Source organism: Rhododendron vialii, chromosome 11a, assembly GCF_030253575.1.
Source record: "Rhododendron vialii isolate Sample 1 chromosome 11a, ASM3025357v1".
In the NCBI taxonomy this organism is placed as follows: Eukaryota; Viridiplantae; Streptophyta; class Magnoliopsida; order Ericales; family Ericaceae; genus Rhododendron; species Rhododendron vialii.
In genome coordinates, this window is record NC_080567.1 from 22,843,199 (window position 1) to 22,867,679 (window position 24,481).

The window sequence follows — 24,481 nt, forward strand, 5'->3', positions numbered from 1 at the left end:
GATTGGAGTATCTATGGGTTTGGAATAGTGCATACGAAACCGTTCCAAAATTCTCTTTATGAAAGTCTCTTGAGACATACTAAGATGTCTCTTGGAACGATCTCTTGAGATCTTAACCCCAAGCACATAATCTGCTTGACCCAAGTCCTTCATCTCAAATGTAGAGGACAACCACTCTTGAGTGGCTTTGATTAACTCTAAATCATTTCCGGCCAACAGAATATCATCCACATATAATGAGAGAATGAGAAACTTTTTCTCAACTCTCTTAACATACACACAATGGTCCTCTTCAATCATCGTGAAGTCAATACTAATAATTGCTCGATGAAATCGAATGTACCATTGTCTAGACGATTGCTTTAGGCCGTAAATGGAACGTTTTAAGCGGCACACCTTGCGCTCTTGTCCCTCGACCTTAAAACCCACTAGTTGATCCATATAGATCTCTTCGTCTAGTTCTCCATTGAGAAATGCTGTCTTCACATCCATTTGGAACAATTCCAAATCTAAATGTGCGACGATAGCGAGAATGAGGCGAATGGAAGCAAATCTCACCACAGGGGAGAACGTTTCCTCATAATCTATACCCTCACGTTGGGTATAGCCTTTCGCCACAAGCCTGGCCTTATACTTGTCAATTGATCCGTCAGCCTTGCGCTTAATCTTTAGAACCCATTTGTTGCCAATGGTCCTGCGCCCAGGCGGAAGATCAACTAACTCCCAAACTTTATTCTTAGCCATTGAACTCATCTCTTCATGCATAGCAACTATCCATTTTTCTGAAGCAGGTGACTTGATAGCTTCTTCAAAAGAAGCTGGCTCATCAACATCCACAGAAACAGTCATGAAGGACTCTCCTTCAATCTCGAAGCGGCGACGAGGAACTGTTCCACGTTGGCTTCTTCGAGTCTGTGGATCTTGAGAGGCTACTAGTGGTACACTCCCACTAGGTGAAGGATCGCTCCCACTATCTCCAACAACTATAGGATGAGGTTACATATCCTCATCTTGCCTATGTGATGGAGATAAATTTCTTTATGGTTCCTTTAATTCATAGAGCTCAAGATCCTTTTTAACCTCACCAATGCTTGGAAAATCCTGCTCTAGGAAATCCACATCGCGCGACTCAATTTCAGGTACACTCCCACTCAATGGTACACTCCCATTAGGTGAAGGATCGCTCCCACTATCTCCAACAACTATAGGATGAGGGTGCATATCCTTATCTTGCCTATGTGATGGAGATAAATCTCCTTGTGGTTCCTCTAACTCATAGAGCTCAAGATCCTTTTTAACCTCACCAATGCTTGGAAAATCCTGCTCTAGGAAATCCACATCGCGCGACTCAATTTCAGTCATTCCCCCATCTAGGTGTTCACCATACAGAACGTATCCCTTGGAGTGCTCAGAATATCTAATAAAAACACATTTATTAGCTCTAGGGCCCAATTTCCCATGTTTGTGGGAAGTATTGTGAACATACCTAGCAGTTCCCCAAGGATGTAAGCCCTCTAAATTAGGCTTTTCGCCATTCCATAACTCATATGGTGTGGAAGAAACTGATTTGGAAGGTACTCGATTAAGGACGTAGGCAGCAGTCAAAAGAGCATCTCCCCAGAAACTTACCGGGAGATTGGCTTGTGCCATCATCGACCTAACCATATCAAGAAGTGTTCGATTCCTTCTCTCCGCAACTCCATTTTGTTGCGGAGTACCAGGAATCGATAATTATCTACGTATCCCTTTTTCCTCACAGAATACTTTGAACTGATCAGATAAGTATTCTCGACCCCTATCGGTTCAAAAAACTTTCAAGTTTCTCTCTTTTTGATTCTCAACCTCTGCCACAAAGTGCTTAAAACAATTCAAAGCTTCAGAGCGGTGAGACAATAGAAATACTGAGCCAAAGCGTGAGAAATCATCTATGAATGTTATAAAGTAGGATGGGCCATGACGTGCCTTGACATTCATTGGTCCGCATATGTTAGAATGGACTAGCTCTAACGAATGAGTAGCCCTAGAAGCCTTACCAAAAGGCTTCCTGCATGCTTTACCAGCCAAACAAGGCTCACAGGTAGGCAGGCTTACTTTGGCGAGAGGGCCCAATAGCCCTTCTCTAGCCAGTCTAGCCAATCTTTCTTGGCCTATGTGGCCAAATCTCGCATGCCATTTTATTGAATCAGACACAATATCAGAAGAAGAAGATGCAACATAAATAGCAGAATTATTATTAAAATCTGAATCCAAATCTAGCATAAAGAAATCATTCTGCAAATACCCATGACCATAAAAAGTTTTACCAAGATAAATAGACAAACCATTATCCTTAAAATGAAAAGAAAAACCTAACTGCAATAATGTTAAAACTGAAACTAGATTACATCGGATAGAGGGTGCATGAAGCACGTCATGAAGAAGTAAAGAACGCCCAGAACGCATCTTTAGCTGATAGGTTCCAACACCCAAAACCTCTTCTTGCGCTCCATTGCCCATTATTATGTAGTGTCTACCAACTGGCATCCGATGATAATCTACAAACCCAGCTCGATCTCTAGCTACATGTTTTGTTGCTCCCGTATCTACAATCCAACCAAGGAGAGAATGAGTCACAAACACATGTGAACAAACAAAAACTTTTAGAGAGCTAGTTTTAGGGTTTACCTTCTTTGGCTCAGAACACTCCAGAGCAAAGTGACCCTTTTGTCCATAGTTATAGCATTTCAGTTTGGACTTATCCTTTTTAGCACGCTTGCCTTTTTGATGCTTGGTTACCTTGCCTTCTTTTGGCCCCATCTTTTCAGCCCTTCCTTGTCTTGCTCCCTTTTGCTGTCCTTTGCGCTGGGACCTATGTCCATTGCGCTTTCCAGCTTTAGCGACAAGTGCAGCACTGCGGTTCGCATCAACGCGCTCCGCCTCCAGCTCAAGGTGCCGAGAGATGTCATCAAAATTCTTTATCCCTTCATTGTGTGTTAGCACAATTTTAATGTCTTTCCACAAAGGATCAGGAAGGGATCTGATGACAGCCAAAATCTGTTGCTCATCAGTGAGATCATTACCAGCTGATCGCATTTCACGAATCATGGCTGACATCACCCTAAGGTGCTCAGCCATGGTATGCTTTGGGTCCATCATGTATTGACTGAACCTCAATGTTAAGGCACGAAGCCTTGTTGCGAATGTGCCACCATATTTTAGGCGTAATTGATCCCACATTGCTTTAGCAGTTTGGAAATTCTCAAATTCCCCAAGAAGGTCATCGTGCATGCAACTCAGCAAGGTAAAGCACGTACTTTTGTCCTTCTTACACCAAACGTCATAGGCTTGCTCATCACGACGATGTTGTGCAGTGGTCCCCTCCTCAAGCGGGGTCATGACATTGATCAAGTGATCAAGCGACTCTTGCTCGTTAAGAAAGTACTGAACCTTCCTATGCCAGATATCATAGTTGGTTCCATTAAGTTTCTCTCCCTTATTAAGATCAGCAATAATATTCTTGGATGCCATTTGACTACATTCATTGCACAAGAAATTAATTAGGCACATATCATAATATTTTATTCTCAAATTTAAAGACCGTGAAATTCTTTCCCACATTATAAAATCAAAAATTTCGCATTTTTAGGTGCTAGTAATCATCTCCCATAATGTGAGATAGAATTAAATATCTAGTTAATTTGAAAATAAAATATGGGGAACAACTCCCATTTTCCACATTATCTAAACATGTGACATTATGCAATAATAATAATAAGGCATTGAAACAACTATTGCATAATTTATTTGAACGAATCAAAATAACAGGCTAGTAGTAAATCATTGAACTAATCAATTACTAAACAACATGGCTCTAACATGTTGAACTTATCAATGATAAAGATGATAGCCATAAAATTTTATGTAACATATGCTAGCAGAAGAAGAAAAAAAAAAAAAAACAGAACATCTCTTCCCCTTTCTTTTTTTTTTTTAATGGAACATATTGATCATCAATAAAAGAACAGGGAAAAGTTCAGACAATAGGGATACTCCGAAAATAGATTTCGGTCCCACATAGCTTTTACATATGCAACCCATACGTCCAGTCAACATCAAACCTAACACTGTTAAGGAGTAAAAACAACCAATTAAAATTGATATGTCAAAATTCTGTACACAACTAGAGGGACTAACCAAAACTTTTCCATGCAAAAGAGACCTATGTATGACGTGTTTTTCAATAACACAATCTGTAGAAGTCCTTTTAGGAGATAAATATGATACATGGAAAAAACAGGAGGATTAAATGTGGAATAGCCATAAAATATTGAACTAATCAATAATATTGAACTTATCAATTAAAGCAGTACAACAAACAAAGTCAGGGAAATAGGCAGATGTCCTCATGCTCAAACCCTTTTATGCACATTCAGCAAAATAAAATAAAAAACAGATCTATCAACAAGAACATTATTATTTTCTGCTGTAAAAACAATTATTAATGGGTTATGCACAAAGCATTAATTATTAATAGCAAGCTTAGAACATGAAGCAAAATAAGAGTTGTATATCAGTACGTAACAAGAATGATCTGCTATAGTGGTGTCATGCACGTGCTCACAAAAAGCTGTGCCATGCCGTTTCGACTCCCACTGGATTCAAGCCACCACACAATTTTGATCTCAATTGAACACATGTCAAAACTGATGCAAACCTTCACAAGTCATAGTTTACTCCTTTAAAAACAGATCATGTGTTCACTGTACGGTTTGAAAGGTTATAGAAAATACTTTCAATCTGTAGCCCAAAGCCACAAAATAGACTTCCAACATTATCGAATAAAAAAAAAGGGATGGGGTTTCCGTTCGCTTACAATTTTTTTAATCAATCCAACCGTATGCATATAAAAGGCAAAAACAAGCATGAAGGCTCTGATACCACTGTTAGCAAATAATGCAGGTAATACAAAATACCTACTGCGGATTACTCAAATATAACGGATAGAAAACTTGTCTTACGAGCCCTATCAATACGCACCCTGCACAAAGAAATATTAGAAAACCCTTCCTCGTAGGTGGAGAGGCTACTAGAGTCCTCCACAAACTTCACACATTTCAAATCCCTAGGGACTAGATGGTGCCCTGGAGAGAACTAGGAGAGAGAGAGACTACTAATTAATATGTGAGAAAATATAACTGATATCTTTTCTATTGTAGGCTATAGGAATATATAGATGAGAAAGATAGAGATATAAGACTTACTTATCTCTATCACTTAGGTAGTTTGAGTCCCTGTAGGACTCATCACCTTAAGTGGTTGAATCCACTTAATATTTATCATCTAAAGTTGTAGAGTCCACTTAGGACTTGTTACATATTCAAAATACATGATAAATACAACCAAGTAATATCCCATGTGGACGCACCCATGGGTCCCATGCAACAATTTTAATATGTTTTCACGGAATAAAAAAGAAAGGGAAATATATGTAACGCCCCGCGCCAGTTGAACTACAAATCATTTGCCTAATCACATAACTCAAAAGATTAATATCGAATTACACAGTAGCTGTTCGCGATACGTTATATATTACTTTCATTTCTATTTTCTTCCCGATATAGGACAATTGGGATCTCACAATATCCATGTTTAAATTTGATACAATAAATTTCTTCCAATGTAGAAAATGATTTTTAATTACACTCATACAAAATGCATACGCACTTACAAGTGACATGATGCATTTTGTTTGTGGTTTTAGAATGGGTGCGGCAAAGGTTCATGGTCCCCAAAACTAGATGAGACGAATGTCAGTCTTCTATATTGACCTTTCTAGAAGTTAAACTAATGTTTGTGTCAAAATTTTATAGTTTAATTATTTATTTTGATGAGTGAAAATACAGCCAAAATAGAAAAAGAAAATTTAACTGGTTTTATCTTCGTCTTTTTTTGAATTTTTTTTGAAATTTGATCCATTTTTTTATCATTTTATTTTTTTATTGTCAATACAAATGATTAAAGTCAAAAAAAAAAAATTACAAAAAAAACTAAAATATACTTGCCAAATACTAAACATAAACTATTATTCAAAACAATGAATTTAATCGAAACCCAACCCGTTCCTAATCCACCCACCCACTCCTCAAAATTGGAAATTCTGTAGCCCTCTCCAATCTCCATCCCCACCCCGATCTCTACGGGAAATTTTTTTCTCCATCCCAACCCCAAACAAGGAACAAAAATCCCGGAATCAGGAATTCTAACCTTAAAAATACTTTAAAATAGCCTCGTTACTGTAGAAATGGAAACATAACTTTTCATTAATAAACATTAGTTTATTGTGGACTGTCGCCGACACATGAGTGAAACAGACTTGAAATTACATCAACCAACTAAAGATATTGTTTTCTAAAATTACATCAACCAGCCATAGAAATAGACAAACGGTCCATCTATTGACAGCAAAGAAAAGACAAAACACTCCCGTATACATTTTATACTTTTTATAATACCCTTTTATTCATTTTGCATTCACTTCAATACGCTTTTCCATGGAAAATTATTCAAAGCCTCTCGCAACTTCAATAGCATCAACCAAAACAGAGTTTACCAACACATCATAAATACTCCCAAGTACTACCAATTATAGGGGTGGATATTTGTCTGGCTCCACCCCGAATCCTGCCCGATCCCCAAAAAACTCCCCAGATTTCATACCCATTTGGGATGAGGATCGGAGCGAATAGGATCAAATTGGTCGAAAATGGCCATTTCTATTATAACACCACACATTTCACTGCGATCCATACATTTAGTGATGAACCCTGCAAAAATGTGTGAAAGTTAAGAGATATTGAGACACCACGTAGCGATGTTCTGTGACCCCTTATAATTTTTCCAATTGTAGCATGGCTGATTTGGGTGTGGGCCCCACCGCAACCAAGTTGTTCCGCGACCAATTCATAAATTTCCATATAATTGGGGTTAATGTCAGCACATCTAATCGTTATCCACATCGTACTTATTTATTGCCATTCCGGAACATGCTTTGCTTATTATTTTCACACGCTAACGAAAAAAAAACTTCGTAGGAAAGTGCCACTCCCCAAATTGTTAATGACACTCCCCAAGAGAATGAGTGTCAAAATCAATATGAGATTATCCACCCTCTATTTTTTGTTTTATCCTTACATTTAGCGCACGATTTGATTGTCGAATTAATTTTATGAAGAATTGGGTAAGATGAGATTAAGAATGAAGAAATATGAGATAAGTGGGGCCTACAAGATAATATATGAGATTATATAAATACTGAAATTAGTTGTACTGTGTTTGATTAAAGTAAAATAAAAATGAGATAAAGATGACTGTGATTATTTTTTCAGAAATCCTATTGGTACCGACGGTACCCATAGGGAAAATGCACCGACGGCCACCGGACGGCCGTCTCCGGTCACCGGACGGCCGATCCGAGCCGTCCAAAAATTTTAAAAAATAAAACCGAGGGGCCCTACGCGAGAATCAATGACATCCGAGGTGTGTAGGGTACTTGATCCGAGTACCCCTTTTTCGTGTATATACACGTATATACAAATATACACGAAAAATGGATGCTCGGATCAAGTACCCTACACACCTCGGATGCCATTGATTCTCGCGTAGGGCCCCTCGGTTTTATTTTTTAAAATTTTTGGACGGCTCGGATCGGCCGTCCGGTGACCGGAGACGGCCGTCCGGTGGCCGTCGGTGCATTTTCCCTATGGGTACCGTCGGTACCCATAGCAGTACTCTTATTTTTTACAGTTGGATGAGGAGGAAGATAATCCTAAAGAGTACTAGCTAATATCACCCTCTCCCCGGTGCGTGTTAATCTCTAGCTGGGATGCTAAATGAAAAATAGGGAGACTTAAATAATCATTCTCATATCTCAATTGACTTATGTTTTCATCCTGTTCAATTTGAACAGTTATAATTTCACCCTCACTTTTAAATAAACCCAATAGTACTCTGCTATATACTATTATATACTATTAAATAAACCCAATGGTCTTCGTCTCTTCGGGTAAAACCGGCGGCATGGGGAAGAAGCAAAACTTAGTCTAGTCCTCCAGCCCCATTACCGACGGTCCTCACCGGCCATATCCTTCTCTGATATTTGCAGCAAGTGGTGAACGGCGACGCATGGATTGGAGATGAACGGCATGGGGTAGATGCACAGAGCTCTCCACAAATCCCATCACCGGCGGTCCTCGTCGACGTCCAGCGAGTCTTACGATTTGGTCTGCAACATGAATCTCTCTTTCAATCAGAATGGTGCGAGATACTGAAGACGATCCAATGAAGAAGATAATGGTGGAGGAAAAGAAGTGTAGCAGGAGAAGCATCTTGTTCATTTCGAATGGAATTGAGTGTGTACCCCATTGCTTCATTCCATTTGTTTAATACATGTAGGCACAAATTGGTAACATTTTTTGCAAGAATTGATCAGATGGGGTTTTTATTCGCACTGCACTTATGATTCGTGGTAAATTATTAACATCATTTACCATGAAACGGGTTTGTCTGGAAACTTGACAATATTTTGCAAGAATTGATCAAGTTTAATTGTTCATGTAATTAAGTAAATGGTTTATGTTGCATTGTCAAATAATCGGAACAGTTCATGATGAAAAGGCCTTTGGCCATCAGCTTTGTGGATTATAGGTATTGGTTAACCATGTTTAAGTGACCATGTTTTATGAAATTAACATGATAAATTGACCACATTTTTACATGTATTGATCATGTTAAAATTCTCACGTATTATCCAAAAAGGTCATATTTTTAATTGATCTTATTCTATGAAATATGGTTAAATTACCATCAAAACAGGTGTTATCGTGATCAACGTTTCATGGTTAAATTACCATGCCGATTTCAATGTTTCATGACTATTCGTAATCTAGCTTGAAACCGATTTAATAAACATGGCATACTCTCATATTATCATTGAAATATAAAAGTAATTAATCATATAAAAATTACCAAAAAATCATGAATTATGATTGTTTTGATTTGATTCGATTCAATTTGAAATATAAAAGTAATAGGATAAAAAAATAAAAGTAATCAATCATATTTAAATTTATCAAATCCCACTGAATTAGGAAAATAATCCAATCTAATCTCACTAAATTGGAAAAACAATCCAATCAAATCCCACTAAATTAGGAAAGCAATATCATAATATATGTATATCATAGTGAAAATGGTAAGAAAAATAATTCACACACTAAGAGGATGAAAATATAAGCACAAAAAAGGGACGGGATGAATTCTTACATAGCATGAATAAAGAAGATGAATATTTAAATATTCCTGAAAAATAATCACACATTGTCGTGTCCGGTGTTTAATCCCAAATGTATCAAACACGGGACTAAGAAAAAATGTAAAACATGTGAACTCTTCTGTTCCCTCTAATCCTAATGGACAGAGGGTGTGTGCTGTGCAGCTTCGTGCTGCACAGCGTGTTGCACGGCCTCCGGCGAGGCTTTTCCGGCATCGGTCCAATGATCGGAGACGTTCACCACGTAGAGCTCGTCGAGTTCTACGTGTGCACCAAAAATCAGCTCGATCAAATATCGTTAAGGTCCTCATCCGAACATATATAACTTGAAAAAAATGGATTTAGTGGTTTTGATCCAGTGTTTCGTATCCATTAGGATTCATTTTTTTTCAAGTTATATATGTTCGGATGAGGCCCTTAACGATATTTGATAGAGCTGATTTTTGGTGCACATGTAGAAATCGACGAGCTCTACGTGGTGAACGTCTCCGATCGTCGGACTGATGCCGAAAAAGTCTCGCTGGAGGCCGTGCAGCACGCCGTGCAGCACGAAGCTGCACAGCACACACACCCTGTCCAATCCTAATCCCACCTTCCTAGTTCTACAATCAAACAAGCCTATTTTAAGGGATCTTGTTGAAGAGAGAAAAAGATGAGTGTTTCGAGGTCGAATACCAATTATTTTCATTCGAACTTGACTTGCGGCTGTTAACCCTTTGGCAACTTAAAAAAATGAACATCATTTCATTGATGTTCCCTTTTTTGGTATAAACACATTCATAACCTTCATATATAGATTTAAATCATTTGTTTTATAGGTCATAAAATCAAGAGAAACTCGTAATATACAAATGTTATGACTTTATAAATCCAAATACATTGAATTGTTAATTTAAGACTAATTAATGTAATGAATTATTATGCAACAACATGCCAGGAACCCAATGCTACTCAAAGGATACATACCACGTACATCCACACCCAAATATGAAAGTACGTATATTGCAACATTATGGTATTTCCTACTACTATTTAATACTTCAAATAATAGGAAAGATAGATTAAAACAAAAAAAAAAATAGCATTTTTTTTTTGTGGATGTGTTTTTCACATAATTAACTAGCGTTCGATTCTTGGGATAATAGCCGCAATAAAGTAATTTTTCATGAATTCTATGATTCCGGCATAGATGATCTGCTTTTGAGCAGACAGCGGATGAAATTAGTTAAAATGCGCCTAACCTCGTTGGGACACTTTGACAGTAAGTGAAAAGAGTGAAATAAATAAATTTAAAAATACATGTGAAATAGTACTAAGACTATGTTCCCGAAAGGGGAATAAGTATTTATTTTTTAAGAAGACAATTTCAAGTTCAAAAATTATGTGCATACCAAAATAATTTTTCTATCAATATGAATATTGTTTGATAGATTTCATTGAGATACTTTATAGGGTGCAAAAAAAAAATTGAAAAATTATTTTTTATTTATATTATTTTTAAGTTTAAAAATATTTTTAAGTTTAAAAATATAAAATAAATACTTTTTTTATTTTAAAAAGGTGTTCTAATAGTTTGATTTTGACTCATTACCAGGGAAATCGTATCGTTTTGTACAAGTCTTACCCAATACAAGTAACATCCCAGGGCGTGGGCCTAACCTCTCTCTCTTTCTCTCTCTCCTGCCCGGAAAACCGGAAGCATCCAAAATTCCAGTACTACCCTGCCCCGCCCCCTCTCTGACACTTTCTCCCTCTCTGTATATATAGATACACACATATAGTAATAGTATTACTTTCCCTGTTTCTTGTACATCAACGCTTGCTTCTCAGCTCTCTCTCTCTCTCTCTCTCTCTAGACGGCAGTGCATTGGAAATGACGTCGGAGCACGAGGAGAAGAAACCGGCGTTCGATTCCGAGGCCGCCTCGTCGCTGGTGAAGGATTTGAGAGACGCGTTCGGCACCGGAAAGACGAGGAGCTACGAATGGAGAGCGTCGCAGTTGAGGAGCCTGTTGAAGATGTTGAACGAACGCGAGAATGACATCATCGAAGCCCTTCGCTCCGACCTCTCCAAACCCGTCCTCGAAGCCTACGTCACTGAGGTCAACTGAAACTTAATTTCTATAATTGCTTCATTTTGTTCCTCAGTTGATCAAGTCGATTTCGATCGTTCGAGTTCATTTCTGCATTGTTTTGTCGTTTGTGCGTTCGATTCTGTATATTCGTGCATAAACGTTTATATTCGATCGTTTGAATTCATTTCTGCACTGTTTTTGTTGTTTGTGCGTTCGATTCTGTATATGCGTGCATAAACGTGTATATGTTTATTGTTAGCGTAAAGATAAGAATTTGAGATTTTTTCAAGATAAGAATTTGAGAGTTTTTTTTAATCAGTCTACTGAATTCGGATCGTTCTGTGGGTTTTTGTATCTCCCCTGTTGACCTACTGGATAAGATTTAAGAGAAGTGCATGTTGAATGTATAGGGATTTGTGTCACGGTTTTGTGTCACCGCCTAATTGGATACTCGTAATGGGTTCCATGTTCTGGGCCCGGGACTTAGGTTTGCTCTCACCTAAAGTCTCAGGTTCGATTCAATTCTCCATGCCATAAACTCTTGGAGCCACCTCAACCCCATGTGGAACCGTATGAAAATGTTGTGGGAGGGCTATGAGGATTGGGGCCGCCTCATCTCCCCACATGTAAGGATGTGAAAGGGTTGGGGGAGGGCTATAAGGATTTGTTGAAGGTGCACGCAAACTGGTCCGAAATATCTACTGGAAAAACAAAATTAAAAAATCGGGTCTTGTTGTTTACCAATTAGTACAATAAATTGAGAGAGGCTTAAATTGTTCAAATTCCATGTGTTTCGTTATTGTCGAGACATAATTGTTCAACAATAACCAAATTCAGTTTCTATTTAAACTGATTGTATAGAGGGTGGCTTAGACTGTTCATATTGAGTTTGGTTATTGTTGATGCATAATTGTACAAATTTTTCAAAAGAAATGCAATGTCACGCAAATTTTATCACCGTTTCACGATTAATGTAGTTGAATTGTTGTCGTGATTAGTTCTATTGATAATTAATATGAATCATATTTTGCCACGTATATAATTGTGAGAAAAATCTTTATCTGTTCTTTGTTTTCAATGACAACCTCCGGCTTTCTGGTGCTGGCAAGTGTTTTTGTCAATTTGCCATTGATGACTGTTTCGTAGACCTTAATGTTCAGAGAATTTATTAGTCCCATGGTCCTTGGAAAATACTATTGTGTGTTTGTTACAGCTGTCATTGTTTTGGTATTGTTTTCATGCATAACGGAAGTATGGGTGCTTTACATTTAATGCTTGCCTGCAGGGACGGACAAGCCAGAAGTGAAAAACACCGCATGGAATTGTTTCCTTGAGAAAAAACTTTTATGACAGACGTGAAAATTTGTTTATATTGGTTATTGGTAGGAGCATTTATTAACACACCTACTCCAGCTGTCCATTGCAAAGATTGGTTAGACCATAGTCATGGGTGGTCTAGGTTGTACAAACTTAGTTCCTCTGAGTTTTTCTTAATTACATAGGGCGTTCGCATATGTGCACCAACGCTAATCCTTGGGAACCAATTTCATTGTCCTCTGTGGAGAGCTCATTTCAAGTTGAGCCAATGCCCTGCGTAGACCGGTCCCGTAAGAATTAATAGTCTGTAGGAGGTTTCAATCCTAAGACTTTGGAGAGGACAATCCCCTAAATCTCCTTGACCAAATCAACTCCTTTGGTTTTAGTACGGCCAAATTTGTACCAAATTTTAGTAATTTATTTTGACTGCACTATATGTTGTTTGACTATATTTTCGTCTCTTAACAGTCCATTTGAATTAAAATTGAAAGAACTTCCTGTTTAAAAATCTGTTTTTTCAGTCTATTGAAAAATTGAAAAGTGTGATATGTGTACAAGGCATGGAGCATGCCGAAGTCAATAAGTCGCCCTTTTCAGCTGATAATTGAAAATTGAAAAGTGTGATATTAGTCTAAGGGCATAGAGCATGCTCAAGTCAATAAGTCAGTAAAGCGTTGGTTAATCTAAGACCACTAGTAAATTGAAAAGGTAAGATAGAACACTAAAACTTCTACTGTTACATTTCCCATACATAATTTGAAGACATCCTGATCTAATAATTACATGACACGTTTACTCTAGTAATTGGTGAGTTTTGATGGTTAAGCTATTTCTGTTGGTTTCTTGGTTTATGAAAAACTAATTGCTAATATAATGCCTTAACGATTGAAATGTCGTCAGCCCGTGTGGTATATAGCGCGTTTGCATGAACTATGGAGTCTAGCATTAAGGTAACTTTGTTTTTCACTGGAAAGGTTTGAAGGCTAGGTATATTTCATCACCGCCAAAATAACGAATATTAATGTGCATCAGTATAGAATAAAACTACCAAAAGAGAGAAGAAGACCTTCATGCAAGGAGGAGATTCAGGAGAAAGCCACCACAAAGGATAGGATACAAATCTCCACGCAGGACGGACTTAAAACTTCAACGTAGGAGGTATTATTACTGCAGAAACTAAAAAGAAAACCTCCGGAGTAAAGGAAACAAAAAAGTAGAGAAAATATCCGCTTTCTCCACAACTCTAGTCTTCATAGCTCCGCCAAGCTGTCTTCATCTCCGGAAAAAGTTTTAGCTCTCACCACTGGTACAAAATGGACTCTACTTGGCCGGGGATGATCGCCCACCGTGCGTGCAACATGAATAGATGCAATCAATGGCATCAGACTACGACTACTTAACAGATCTAAGACCAGATCTGAGAAAATGGTGATGGATTTAAGTAACTCTTACAGTTTCCGTTTAGTTGTGAGATCACTTGCCTTTGTTTAAACCAGTATACCCCTCTACTTAAGACATCTCATACATTTCAACCTTTAATTCAATATTTGATAAAAATGGAGAGGCAAACCGTATATTCGTAGTAGTTTCATGCACTAGTTAATGGCTATGCTGTTTTAAGAAGAGCCATTTAGTTTTATGAAGGTTTTGGTGAAATAAACTTGGTCCATTTGGACAAGCTTTTTTTGTCCTGTTAAGATTATGGTGAACTAACTCCTTTGTATGGATATGTACGATATACACACTTTCCTAAACCCTCTTTCGTTACTGTTCCAATTTACATTTTCTCCACTGAGTTAGATTGTTTTATATTGTGCAGGTTGTCATGCTTAAGTCCTCATGTGAATTCACACTAAAAGGGTTAAAGCGTTGGATGATGCCAGAAAAGGTGAATCTCTGTACAGATAGCAAAAACTATTAAATTAGTCATGATTACATAAAGACAATCGTGTCGTATTTTTCAGGTTAAAACCACAATAACCACTTTTCCTTCATCAGCAGAAATTGTGCCAGAACCTTTTGGTGTTGTATTGGTGATATCAGCATGGAATTATCCTTTCAGTATGTTAAATATCTTCTTCCTTGCATCTTTGTTTTCCTTATGTAGTCAACTTAATGATAAGGTATGACCCCTGCACAGAGAGAGAGAGATCTTTTTTTTAGCTTTTTTCCTATTCAGAAATTGCTTGCAGTTTTTAACAGCGGGACTTAAGCATTCGTTATTTAACTTATGGATGTCTTTATCCTATTCATTCCTAAAAGTTATTACCTCTGTTACAAATACATTGTTCAGGTCTCGATATTGGCCCTCCCATTGGCCTCAAAGTTGACTCAGTTGAACTTGTAGTCTGTAGATGTTTTATTTTATTTTATTTTATTTTATCGGCAACTTGTAGATGTTACTATACACATTGTTTTAGCATTTCAATTTTCCTATTCAGAAATTGCTTGCAGTTTTTAACTGCGGCACTTAAGCATTCGTTATTTAACTTATGGATGTCTTTATCCTATTCATTCCTTAAAGTTATTACCTCTGTTACAAATACATCGTTCAGGTCTCGGTATTGGACCCTCCCATTGGCCTCAAAGTTGACTCGGTTGAACTTGTAGATGTTTTTGTTTTTTTGTTTTTGATCAGCAACTTGTAGATGTTACTATATACATTGTTTTAGCATTTCAATTTCAATTATGGATACATCATAATTGGACACAAATTTTTTTACATTGGCTGTAATTTGACGAAAATTGAAGAGTAGAAATAGACGTAACTAGTTAATTGTGGTGGCGTCTAATATCCCTGTTCTTGGAATTGTCAAGAATATGTGCACTTGGTTCTTGTACTACTACATTGTTCATTACAACAACAACAATAACAAAACCCATCTAGGCCCGAATAACAATAACAGACCTAACCTTTGAAAATATATGCACAAAGTGGTTGCTCTCAGAATACCACTGAAACAGTGGCTCCCCTATACCTCCAAGAATCGAGGAGCCAAAGGGATGTTTTGTTGCGGAACCATGCCCCCAAATCAAAGCTGAAAGGGAGAGGGAAGTCTAGAGACCCAAATCAATTTCTATGCACATTACCATGCTTCCTTCATTCATAGTCCAGAGCATCGGAAAGCACAAACTACATTGCTCGTTATCTGCTGTATTTGTTGAAAGGTTTTCTTAGATAGTCCAATGCTTGTTATTGGAGGCAAAGCTAATTAAGAAAAGGGGCTGTATTTCCTCTTTTTTTATCATAGTCGTCTGATCTTGTTAACCTTGGATGAGGGGAGACCTGCGAGGGAAGGGCACTGGTAGTACTCACCAATAGTGTCTACTTCAGTTGCCCATAACATGGACTGGATCAGAGATTTAGAAATTTGATCTGCTTGTACCTTCATTTTTTTTCTAATTCACAAAGTTTTTTTGTTTTACCTTTAAGGAAGCGTATTATCTCACTTGTCTAGCTTCATGGCACCAAATGTATCAGGGCTCAAGCGATTCAATGAGAAATTTGAAAGCTTCTGATTTTCTGCACTACGTTTTCTAACAGCTCCTTATTTTGAGTCTTCACTCTTGCATTAGATTTGTTCATTGTTAATATTACGTTGACCTGACATTTTCCATATTATTATGACCTGTCATTAAGAATCACTTTCTGTGAAGAATATTTAGATCTCGCCATAATATATTTCTTCTGTTATGATCTTCCTTTTGCAGTGTTATCTATCGACCCAGTCATTGGAGCTATTGCAGCTGGCAATGCCGTGGTTTTGAAACCATCAGAAATTGCTCCAGCCTCATCCTCACTGCTTGCAAAATTATTTGGGGAATATTTGAACAGCTCTGCAGTAAAAGTTGTTGAGGGGGCTGTTCCTGAAACATCTGCCCTGCTAGAGCAAAAGTGGGATAAGATATTTTATACAGGTTATTCACCAAATCCTTTTTTTATTTAACTTCTTATCAACAAGGATCTTAAGATTCTATATCGCCTTATAACTTGACAAAACTGCCCTCATACTGTCTGAATCTTTTCTCATAATTGTGATAATGTTGTTTTCATGGTTGGGGAAATGGGAAATGAAATTTTCTGCTTGCTAGTAATTTGCAGAGTTTGAGTTTTTTTTTGTTTGTTTTTGGAACTGCAAGTCTTTTTTTTGGCTATCCTCCATTGTATTCTAGTTGTCTTCTACTTGGTTTAGTGTACTTTCATGTTGACAAATGGATGGAATGAATGGGCATGGATCTAAATTCGAGCACGGGAGACCATGATGTCACATTGTGGTCTAATCAGAGGAGGCATACACGTGGGAATTTAAGGGACTCTATGGTATCAAGAGATATAAGGTTGAATATTCGAATGAGTGATAATGGCTTTGATGTGATTTGTTAAACCACTGTGATTATTTATCTCTTCGTCAGTTGTAGATGTTATTGGAGGCAACTACCAAGTTGGTTTGGTTTTAATCTGAGTTTCTGATGCAATGCTTGGTGGGCATCCTCAAATGTCCTTTTTTTTGCCAGTCAGAGATAGTCCTCTGTTTTATTCATTTATGCAAATTTAGGTGGCAACTGGTGTGATATGAGGAGATTGAGGAGATTGCTGAGGTTGTTCGTGTGCTGGTAAAATACTCTCTTTTAGAAGGCATTCTCTCAAACTCTCAATTTCCAGGTCGATCTTCACCGTCATTTGGAACTGATGGATTATAGGTGCTGGAAAGATTTTGGAACTGATGGATTAGAGGTGCTGGAAAGATTTTTACTTTTAAGGAGTGCTAAAAAAATGAGTACTTTTGCATATTTTTCTTGAGAGTTGAGACTTTCGTTCTCCTGGTTGAATCTGTTTAACCTTTTGGATCTCGAACGAAGGGTGAAGTTCCTTTTGAATTGTGCTACCGACAATTGTGCCCTGCGGAGAAAAGTTGTCATTGAACCTGATTATAAGTGTTTGGTTGTTTTCTAATGCAATGGCTGTTTCCTAAAGTATGGGGTCTGCCCTATAACGGAAAGGTACACTCTGAGGATATATATACACGGGGTTTGCATGTTTAGAGGGAACAAGGTGCTAATTTGGGACAATATCGCTGGGTCGAGGCTTTTCCTTCTCATGTTTCCGAATAAGGGCCAAGGTGGAAACAATATGTAAGGACAGGAAAGGCATTTTCCATTTAGATTTGCCAACAGTTCAATGATATAGAGTCAAATCATGGACTTGTTTTATAATGTGTAGTGATTTCCACACTCCCTTTTTTTTTTTTTTTTATATAAATGCCCTCGATTTTTTTGTTCTTTAGTGAAACTTTTATGTGTAGTTGTTTCACTAAAAGACAAGAAGCAGTGTGCATTTATCCAAAAAGGGAGTGTGAAAATCATAATTTATGGGACTAATGTTTACTTGAAGGATCTGAAGAGGTAACAGGAATGGAGTTATTTGCACGGGCCTATTAATTACTAGCACTTCGGGTGGTTGTGGTGATAAGAGTTCTGATGTTCAACTATGTAGTGTTTTAATTACACCTGATCCTCCCTACGGTTTCTGCTCGAAGTACGTTGCAGACCTTGCGGTTCGACAAATGTCACCTCTCCCCCTCACCAACATTAAGGAGACCAAAACCTACCATCCTAGCTGGCATTTGGGTACTGTAGTTGTTGCAGTTTGTTGTGAATGAGATACGGCGCTGTTTGGAGGGAGTGGATTAAGGGGACCTCTTTGTTTGTAGCAAGCCATACAACAGAAGAGGTAGGCCAATCATAAGTAGGGAGTCCATCACTTAATCCGGCTAACATGCTGGTGAACTAGTTTTGGATGTGAAAGTAGTGCAGATGGGTAATGACATGGTGGAGGTGTTTAAACCCAGGACACTCAGAAACTCACACACGCACACAATCAAGTACAGGGATTTATTTTTGAAGACTGCAACGCACGTTGGATTGCAATTAATCTTCTTGAGATTGGCTGCAATTTACTGACTAATTTTCTCGGATTAGGCTATTCCTACATCCACGGATCCACCTAGTATGCAATGCTGCATCTTTCGAACGTAGCACACTGCCATTATTTTCACCTTTGTAAAAGAGAGAACCACAAAAGCACTAAGACTTGGTGTTCTTTCCCTAATTTATATTATTATTCATTCTGTGGAAGAAAAGCTTTGCAGCTGAAATAAACATATACACGTGGAATGCTCCCACTACCCAATGCATTGACCTTGGGTAGTGTAATGTTCAACATTTGGTCCTGGGTACGATTTATAGAATCTTACCATTGTTTATATTATGTCTAATTAAGTAATGATTTGCAGGCAATGGAAAAGTGGGACGCATTGTGTCGGCTGCTGCTGCAAAGCATCTTACACCTGTAGCTTTGGAGCTGGGAGGAAAATGTCCTGTTATTGTTGATTCTGACATAAATCTAACAGTATAGTTCTTTCCTTTTCCAGCACAACCTTTTCTGTGGTGCCAAATCCTCTTGTTTGTTGTCAATTATGGGTCCATGAAATAGTTGAATTGTATGTGTTTGTCAGGTCGCAGCAAGGCGTATTATTGGAGGAAAGTGGGCACTAAATAATGGACAAGCATGTATTGCTGCTGATCACATTATAACAACCAAAGATTTTGCTCCAAAGTTGGTAGGTTGCCTGTAAACATTTTGTTTTCTATCTATGTTTCTGTATAAATATATGCCCATATGATATGCATTTGATTCCTTCTTATGGAACTCGTTCAACAGATAGATGCTCTGAAACTTGAGCTGGAGAAGTTCTTTGGAAAGGACCCGTTGATATCCGAAGACTTGTCTCGCATTGTGAGTTCCAACCACTTTGCTCGTTTAACAAAACTCTTGGATGATGATAAGGTTTCTGGTAATATAGTCCATGGAGGTCGAAGAAACAAAGACAGCCTGTAAGTTCAACTGCATACTTCTATTATGTTTATCGATTTTGAAGTTTAGTAGATAAAACAGATGAGCCCTTCATATTATTCATGAATCTTCCAATTGTTGCAGAAAAATTTCTCCGACCATTTTGCTAGATGTCCCAGAAGACTCTCTTATTATGAATGAGGAGATATTTGGCCCTTTACTTCCCATTGTCACGGTAAAATTCTGGACGGGCCATTGCATTGTCTTGTTGTCGCTTTGTGTATTTAAAGGCTCAACAAAAAATGGGAAAATTACTGATTGCTGACAATTAGCGTCAAGGGATCACCTGATACAATTTTCACTCACATGCTGGACAAAGTGGTAGCTATAACTTCTGTATGATGTTCCACTTAGCAATAGGAAAACCTGTCCACTTTCGGACGCTCTCTTCATGATTGACGCTCACTACATTAAATGTTTGACGCTCACTACATTAAATGTTTTAGCGGCCTTTTTAATGGACTTGAGATCAATTTATCTGGAATGTAGCTTTCTAGATGGGAGTCTTTGGCTGGGAATACGTTGAAAGAAGTAAAGAAAGAAACTCTTTTTTGTGGTAGTTTTGTTTTTGTCTTTAATTTAGCGGAGTAAAAATCATGCAACCTTTCTTTATTTGTGAATAGGTGTCAATCATCAAATTGCTTCATTTGGTTTGTTTAGGTGGACAATATTGAGGAGAGTTTTAGTGTTATCAACTCCGGAGAAAAGCCACTTGCGGCCTATATATTCACCAACAACAAGACACTCAAAGGGGAGTTTGTGAGGAATATCTCCGCAGGGGGTTTGCTCATCAATGATATTGGCATGCATGTGAGAACTCTTCCTGAACTCATGCCACAAAAACTACTTTTTCCCTGCAGATTTTCAAATATGCATCCCGACATACATTCTTGCATACATTTATATGGAAAGCTCGTGGTCTATTCTTTACATATGGAAGTAACGTTTTAAGGAGTATCCACATAATCCCAGTGTCTGGTATTATTATTATTTATCAGGCATTAAGGTTAATGAAATTGAATCTGCTTATTCTGAAGATTAGACACATGTTCTGAATGCCTAAACTTCATCAGGAAAGAGGGCAAATGTGATTTTTGATATTTGTAAGGCTCACATGGAAAGTAGTATTGCTGAATTTTTTTTGAAGAACCAGAGATTTTCCTTCGTAGTGCTGGATACATATAATGCGTACCTACATGTGTTGTGGCTTGGCGTTGCTTAGTCAAATCAATTTTGAGTTTTAAACGAAACATGTATGCTGTAGCTATATATGCATGCACACACTTGGAAGCACTAGAATAGCAACATTTACCAAAATCACCGACTCCGTGTCTATGTTCCTATTCAAATTCATTTTCTCGTTCTGGATTGATTGACCAACGAATTTGTGTTAAAAAAAACGTTCATGAAACAGTTTGCAAACCCACATTTACCATTTGGTGGAGTTGGGGAAAGCGGAATTGGTGCATGCCACGGCAAATTTTCTTTCGACACGTTCTCCCACAAGAAGGCAGTTCTCTACCGAAGTTTTGCTGGTGATGCACCTGCAAGGTACCCTCCATACACACCTGGGAAGCTAAGATTACTGAAGGCTCTCCTAGGCGGTGATATCATCGGGATTATTCGCGCTTTGCTTGGTTGGTGAAAAAAGTAAGGTTATTATTCGTTTCCCCCCATTCCCGTACATGTGTAGAACTGTAAGATTACCAAAAACTCTTTAAGTGGCTTAATTGATGCTACATGGTTTTGTGGCAGTCCCTGTTGTTTTTCTTCTATTTGTGGCGGTGCCTATGGTTGTCTCAAATTGTACCATTTGGATTTATTTAAAAAATAAATAAAATTTGTCTTCCATTGTCGATTCTGACTCATTTCTTCTGCGGGATGATTTTTACTATGTTTTCATCTTGTATTTCCAGATCGAGGGACCTGTTCTTAAGTTGTTATATGTTGCGAAACCACTCCAATCTCGAGACGTAATGTGTAACTTACGGACCGGTTTCTCTTTACATGTTGGAGTAAATAATCTCTCTCATGTAGCCTATTGCGGGACCTATTTAGATGATTTGAGCGGTTAATCAAGAAGATCGTCATTTGTATTCTTTCAACGTATAGAATCAAATTGATTGGATCTCAAAAAATATTTGGATCACCGCTATCGTTAATTTTTTGCTCACAGTTTTTGATCATCCATTGTTAGTACAAATGTCAATCGATTAGATTGCTAGAGATGTCCAATTGCTTTTGAATTTTTGCTTAAATGTTACACCTCAAAATCTTCCAAACACTACAAAATAACAACTTGAATCTCATAAAAAATAAGACATGTAGTTGCCTAATTGGACGGACTATTTGATCCAGACACTTAAAAGAGAAGGGAGAGAAGCTACTTAAATAACTAAAACTGAGACCGAAATATTAATTCAGTCTTGTTATTGTCAGCCCACTAAGTTGACGATAAGCACACTAGAAGACAAGAAAAATATGTATTTCTGTGTACTTTTTACACCATTTAATACAAATTCACACACTTACTATTGTCAATCTATTAGACTAATTTTAGAATTTTTTATATTAATTTAATGGGAGAGAATTCGAACGCAAACATTGATTCAGAAGGGTTATAACGCCCTAAAGGACATGAATGTCATGCTATAAGAGAAAATACAATCACCGCATTCGTAAATACTTCTTGACAAGAATTATCATACAATAATTACGCATTAGTAGAAGCGTTCCAAATAGGGACATTTTCACGTTGTAAGGGGTGTTTTCGCTAACAAAAAATGCGAAAAACTTAACGCATTTTATCATTTCGTTTCCACTAACACAAAAATTTAGTATTTTGCTATCTCGTTTTCACTAACTAAAACTTTTTTTACTATAGTAATTCTACTCACAAACCAATCAATAACTTATTCACTATCGGAAACACCTAACAACTTCTCAACCACAAATAAAATTCTACAAAATTTTCACTACCGGAAACCCCTAGTGCAATTGTCGTTTATGTTTTTAAGTAGCAAAATGTTTTTAGGTAGCAAAATAAATCAAGAGATTCCAACATCCTCTGTGAAAGAAGCCGAGTCTGTAGCCTTAAATGAAACCATGTCTTTCGAAACGGGAAAGGAATACAACGCCTTATCACTACCTTCCCCTCCCTCCTCGAGTAGGTAACTTCCAACCAGCTCTTCCATTGACCAAAACACAAATTCTTTCTTTGATAACAAGGAAGAAGAATGGAATCCCGACTCACACTTGCCCTACTCCAATAATGGCGCAAACACTTACTACCACTTTTCTCCGTCTCTAAGTTTCTAAACAGGACAAATGTAGCCATAATATTCCCACCCTTGCCAGAACCACGAACAAATCATACACACGTGTGCATATAATCACATGCACGTGGGACCTATACATCCCATCAGTGTCCCTCTACACACCTGGCCCCTATACGTGTACTTGATGAATGTGATTTGTGACCTGTTTAAAGTGTCATCTTATTTATTTAAAATGGATTTAGAAATACCTATATCATGAGATTCTTCTTCTCTCTCTCTCTCTCTCTCTCTCTCTCTCTCACACACACACACACACACCTTAAAGAAGCCGTCGCCCCCCATTTTCAATGGCAGAGTCAAAATTTTCGATAAGTGGGGTCGAAAATTTGAACTTTGTGTGATTCATTTTTTATAGTTGCTAATTGAAAGAAGTTAATCAAAAAGTAGATATATATTAATAACAAAATGTAACTTAGATTCACAATTAACCTCAATGACTTTTCATACTTTGAAAACGATGGATGAAGCCTCGTTTGTAATGGTTTCAAAAATACATTTCTCTATATACACAACCAAACTATCAAGAAGAGAAATACTTGTAAATGATCAAGAAGAGATATACGATGAAGAATCTCTAGGAAGGCAGAAGCGAAGGAAACCTAGCTTCTTCTTCTAATTTTTTATTTCTGAAGAACGAATGAAACCGATGTTTGGAAATTTTGTGGGTGGTGGTTCTATTTTGACCCCTTTTTTTCGTAAATACAAAACCCTTATGTGGATTGAGACAAAAATAAATTTTAAAGTTGGGTCAAATGAGTAAAATGGGGTAAAAATTATACCTATCTCTAAGAAAATTTGGGAGGCAGTGGGGTCAACTGCCTCCCCTTGTTTCTCATTGCCTCCGCCCTTGCCCATCTTCCTCTTCCACCCACCCCCACCCCCCGGGTTTTACACCCCAATGGGTTACGGGAGGAGAGGGATTTCTCCCCCTCATGAGGTTTTTCCATCTCTCAATCCTAGATCTCGGAGGTGTTCTCTCTTTCACCTTTCACCCCCATCCTCTTTCCCAAACCTCCATCCGCTGCCCCTCTTCCACCATGGAGGTCGCTTTATAGATCGTAGTTGGTGGAGGTGTCCTCTTTCTGTCGGAGTGGGAAATCTAGGTTGGTAAATGAAGTCTGCTCCGGTACGACGGACTCCGTCGGGTTCCATTATCCATTTTTCTCTTTATTCTGGTTATCGGGAAAAAAAAAAAACAACAAAAACAAAGAAGATATATCAAAGTATAAATTTGATACAATAATTTTATTTCTACACCGCAGCTCGTAGGCCTTGTTTCATTAAGGGAAATAAGTACACTTTTTTTTTTTCAAATTAAATGTGATGTATTGTGAGAGAATGTGATGTAGGACAAGATTCTGGAATATATTTTTATTTTTAGGATTCAAGAATTAAATCCCAAGTAGCAATTTCCTTTTAGCTTTAGAAATATTATGTTTCTGTATTTGAGTAATTCTATTTTCCTATTTCTTTAGAAATAATTCTTAGTCTACAAGAATTAGGATTTTATTTAGGAATTTTTCATTAAAAAA

The 24,481-nt window shown here is 37.6% G+C and overlaps 1 protein-coding gene and 1 pseudogene across 1 annotated transcript; one reads left to right on the top strand and one right to left on the bottom strand.

Annotated features, from left to right (window-relative positions):
- Positions 1–10,952: 10,952 nt before the first annotated feature.
- On the top strand, positions 10,953–21,472 carry LOC131307290 (aldehyde dehydrogenase family 3 member H1-like). The gene is made up of 10 exons (XM_058333711.1): positions 10,953–11,408; positions 14,518–14,586; positions 14,663–14,759; positions 16,410–16,616; positions 18,992–19,107; positions 19,214–19,318; positions 19,420–19,592; positions 19,696–19,786; positions 20,272–20,421; positions 21,026–21,472. Exons 1-10 carry the CDS (start codon positions 11,181–11,183, stop codon positions 21,254–21,256), a joined length of 1,467 nt encoding a protein of 488 aa, XP_058189694.1. The 5' UTR covers positions 10,953–11,180; the 3' UTR covers positions 21,257–21,472.
- Positions 15,703–15,804, bottom strand: LOC131309081 (small nucleolar RNA snoR100; annotated as a pseudogene).
- Positions 21,473–24,481: the final 3,009 nt, after the last annotated feature.

Bases quoted from the DNA above. Each gene is read 5' to 3' on its own strand.
- LOC131307290 (XM_058333711.1), top strand. From the start codon at position 11,181: ATGACGTCGGAGCACGAGGAGAAGAAACCGGCGTTCGATTCCGAGGCC. The intron at 14,760-16,409 runs GTATGTTAAATA...TTCCTTTTGCAG, and splicing joins AGCATGGAATTATCCTTTCA to TGTTATCTATCGACCCAGTC. The intron at 19,108-19,213 runs GTATAGTTCTTT...TGTGTTTGTCAG, and splicing joins ATTCTGACATAAATCTAACA to GTCGCAGCAAGGCGTATTAT.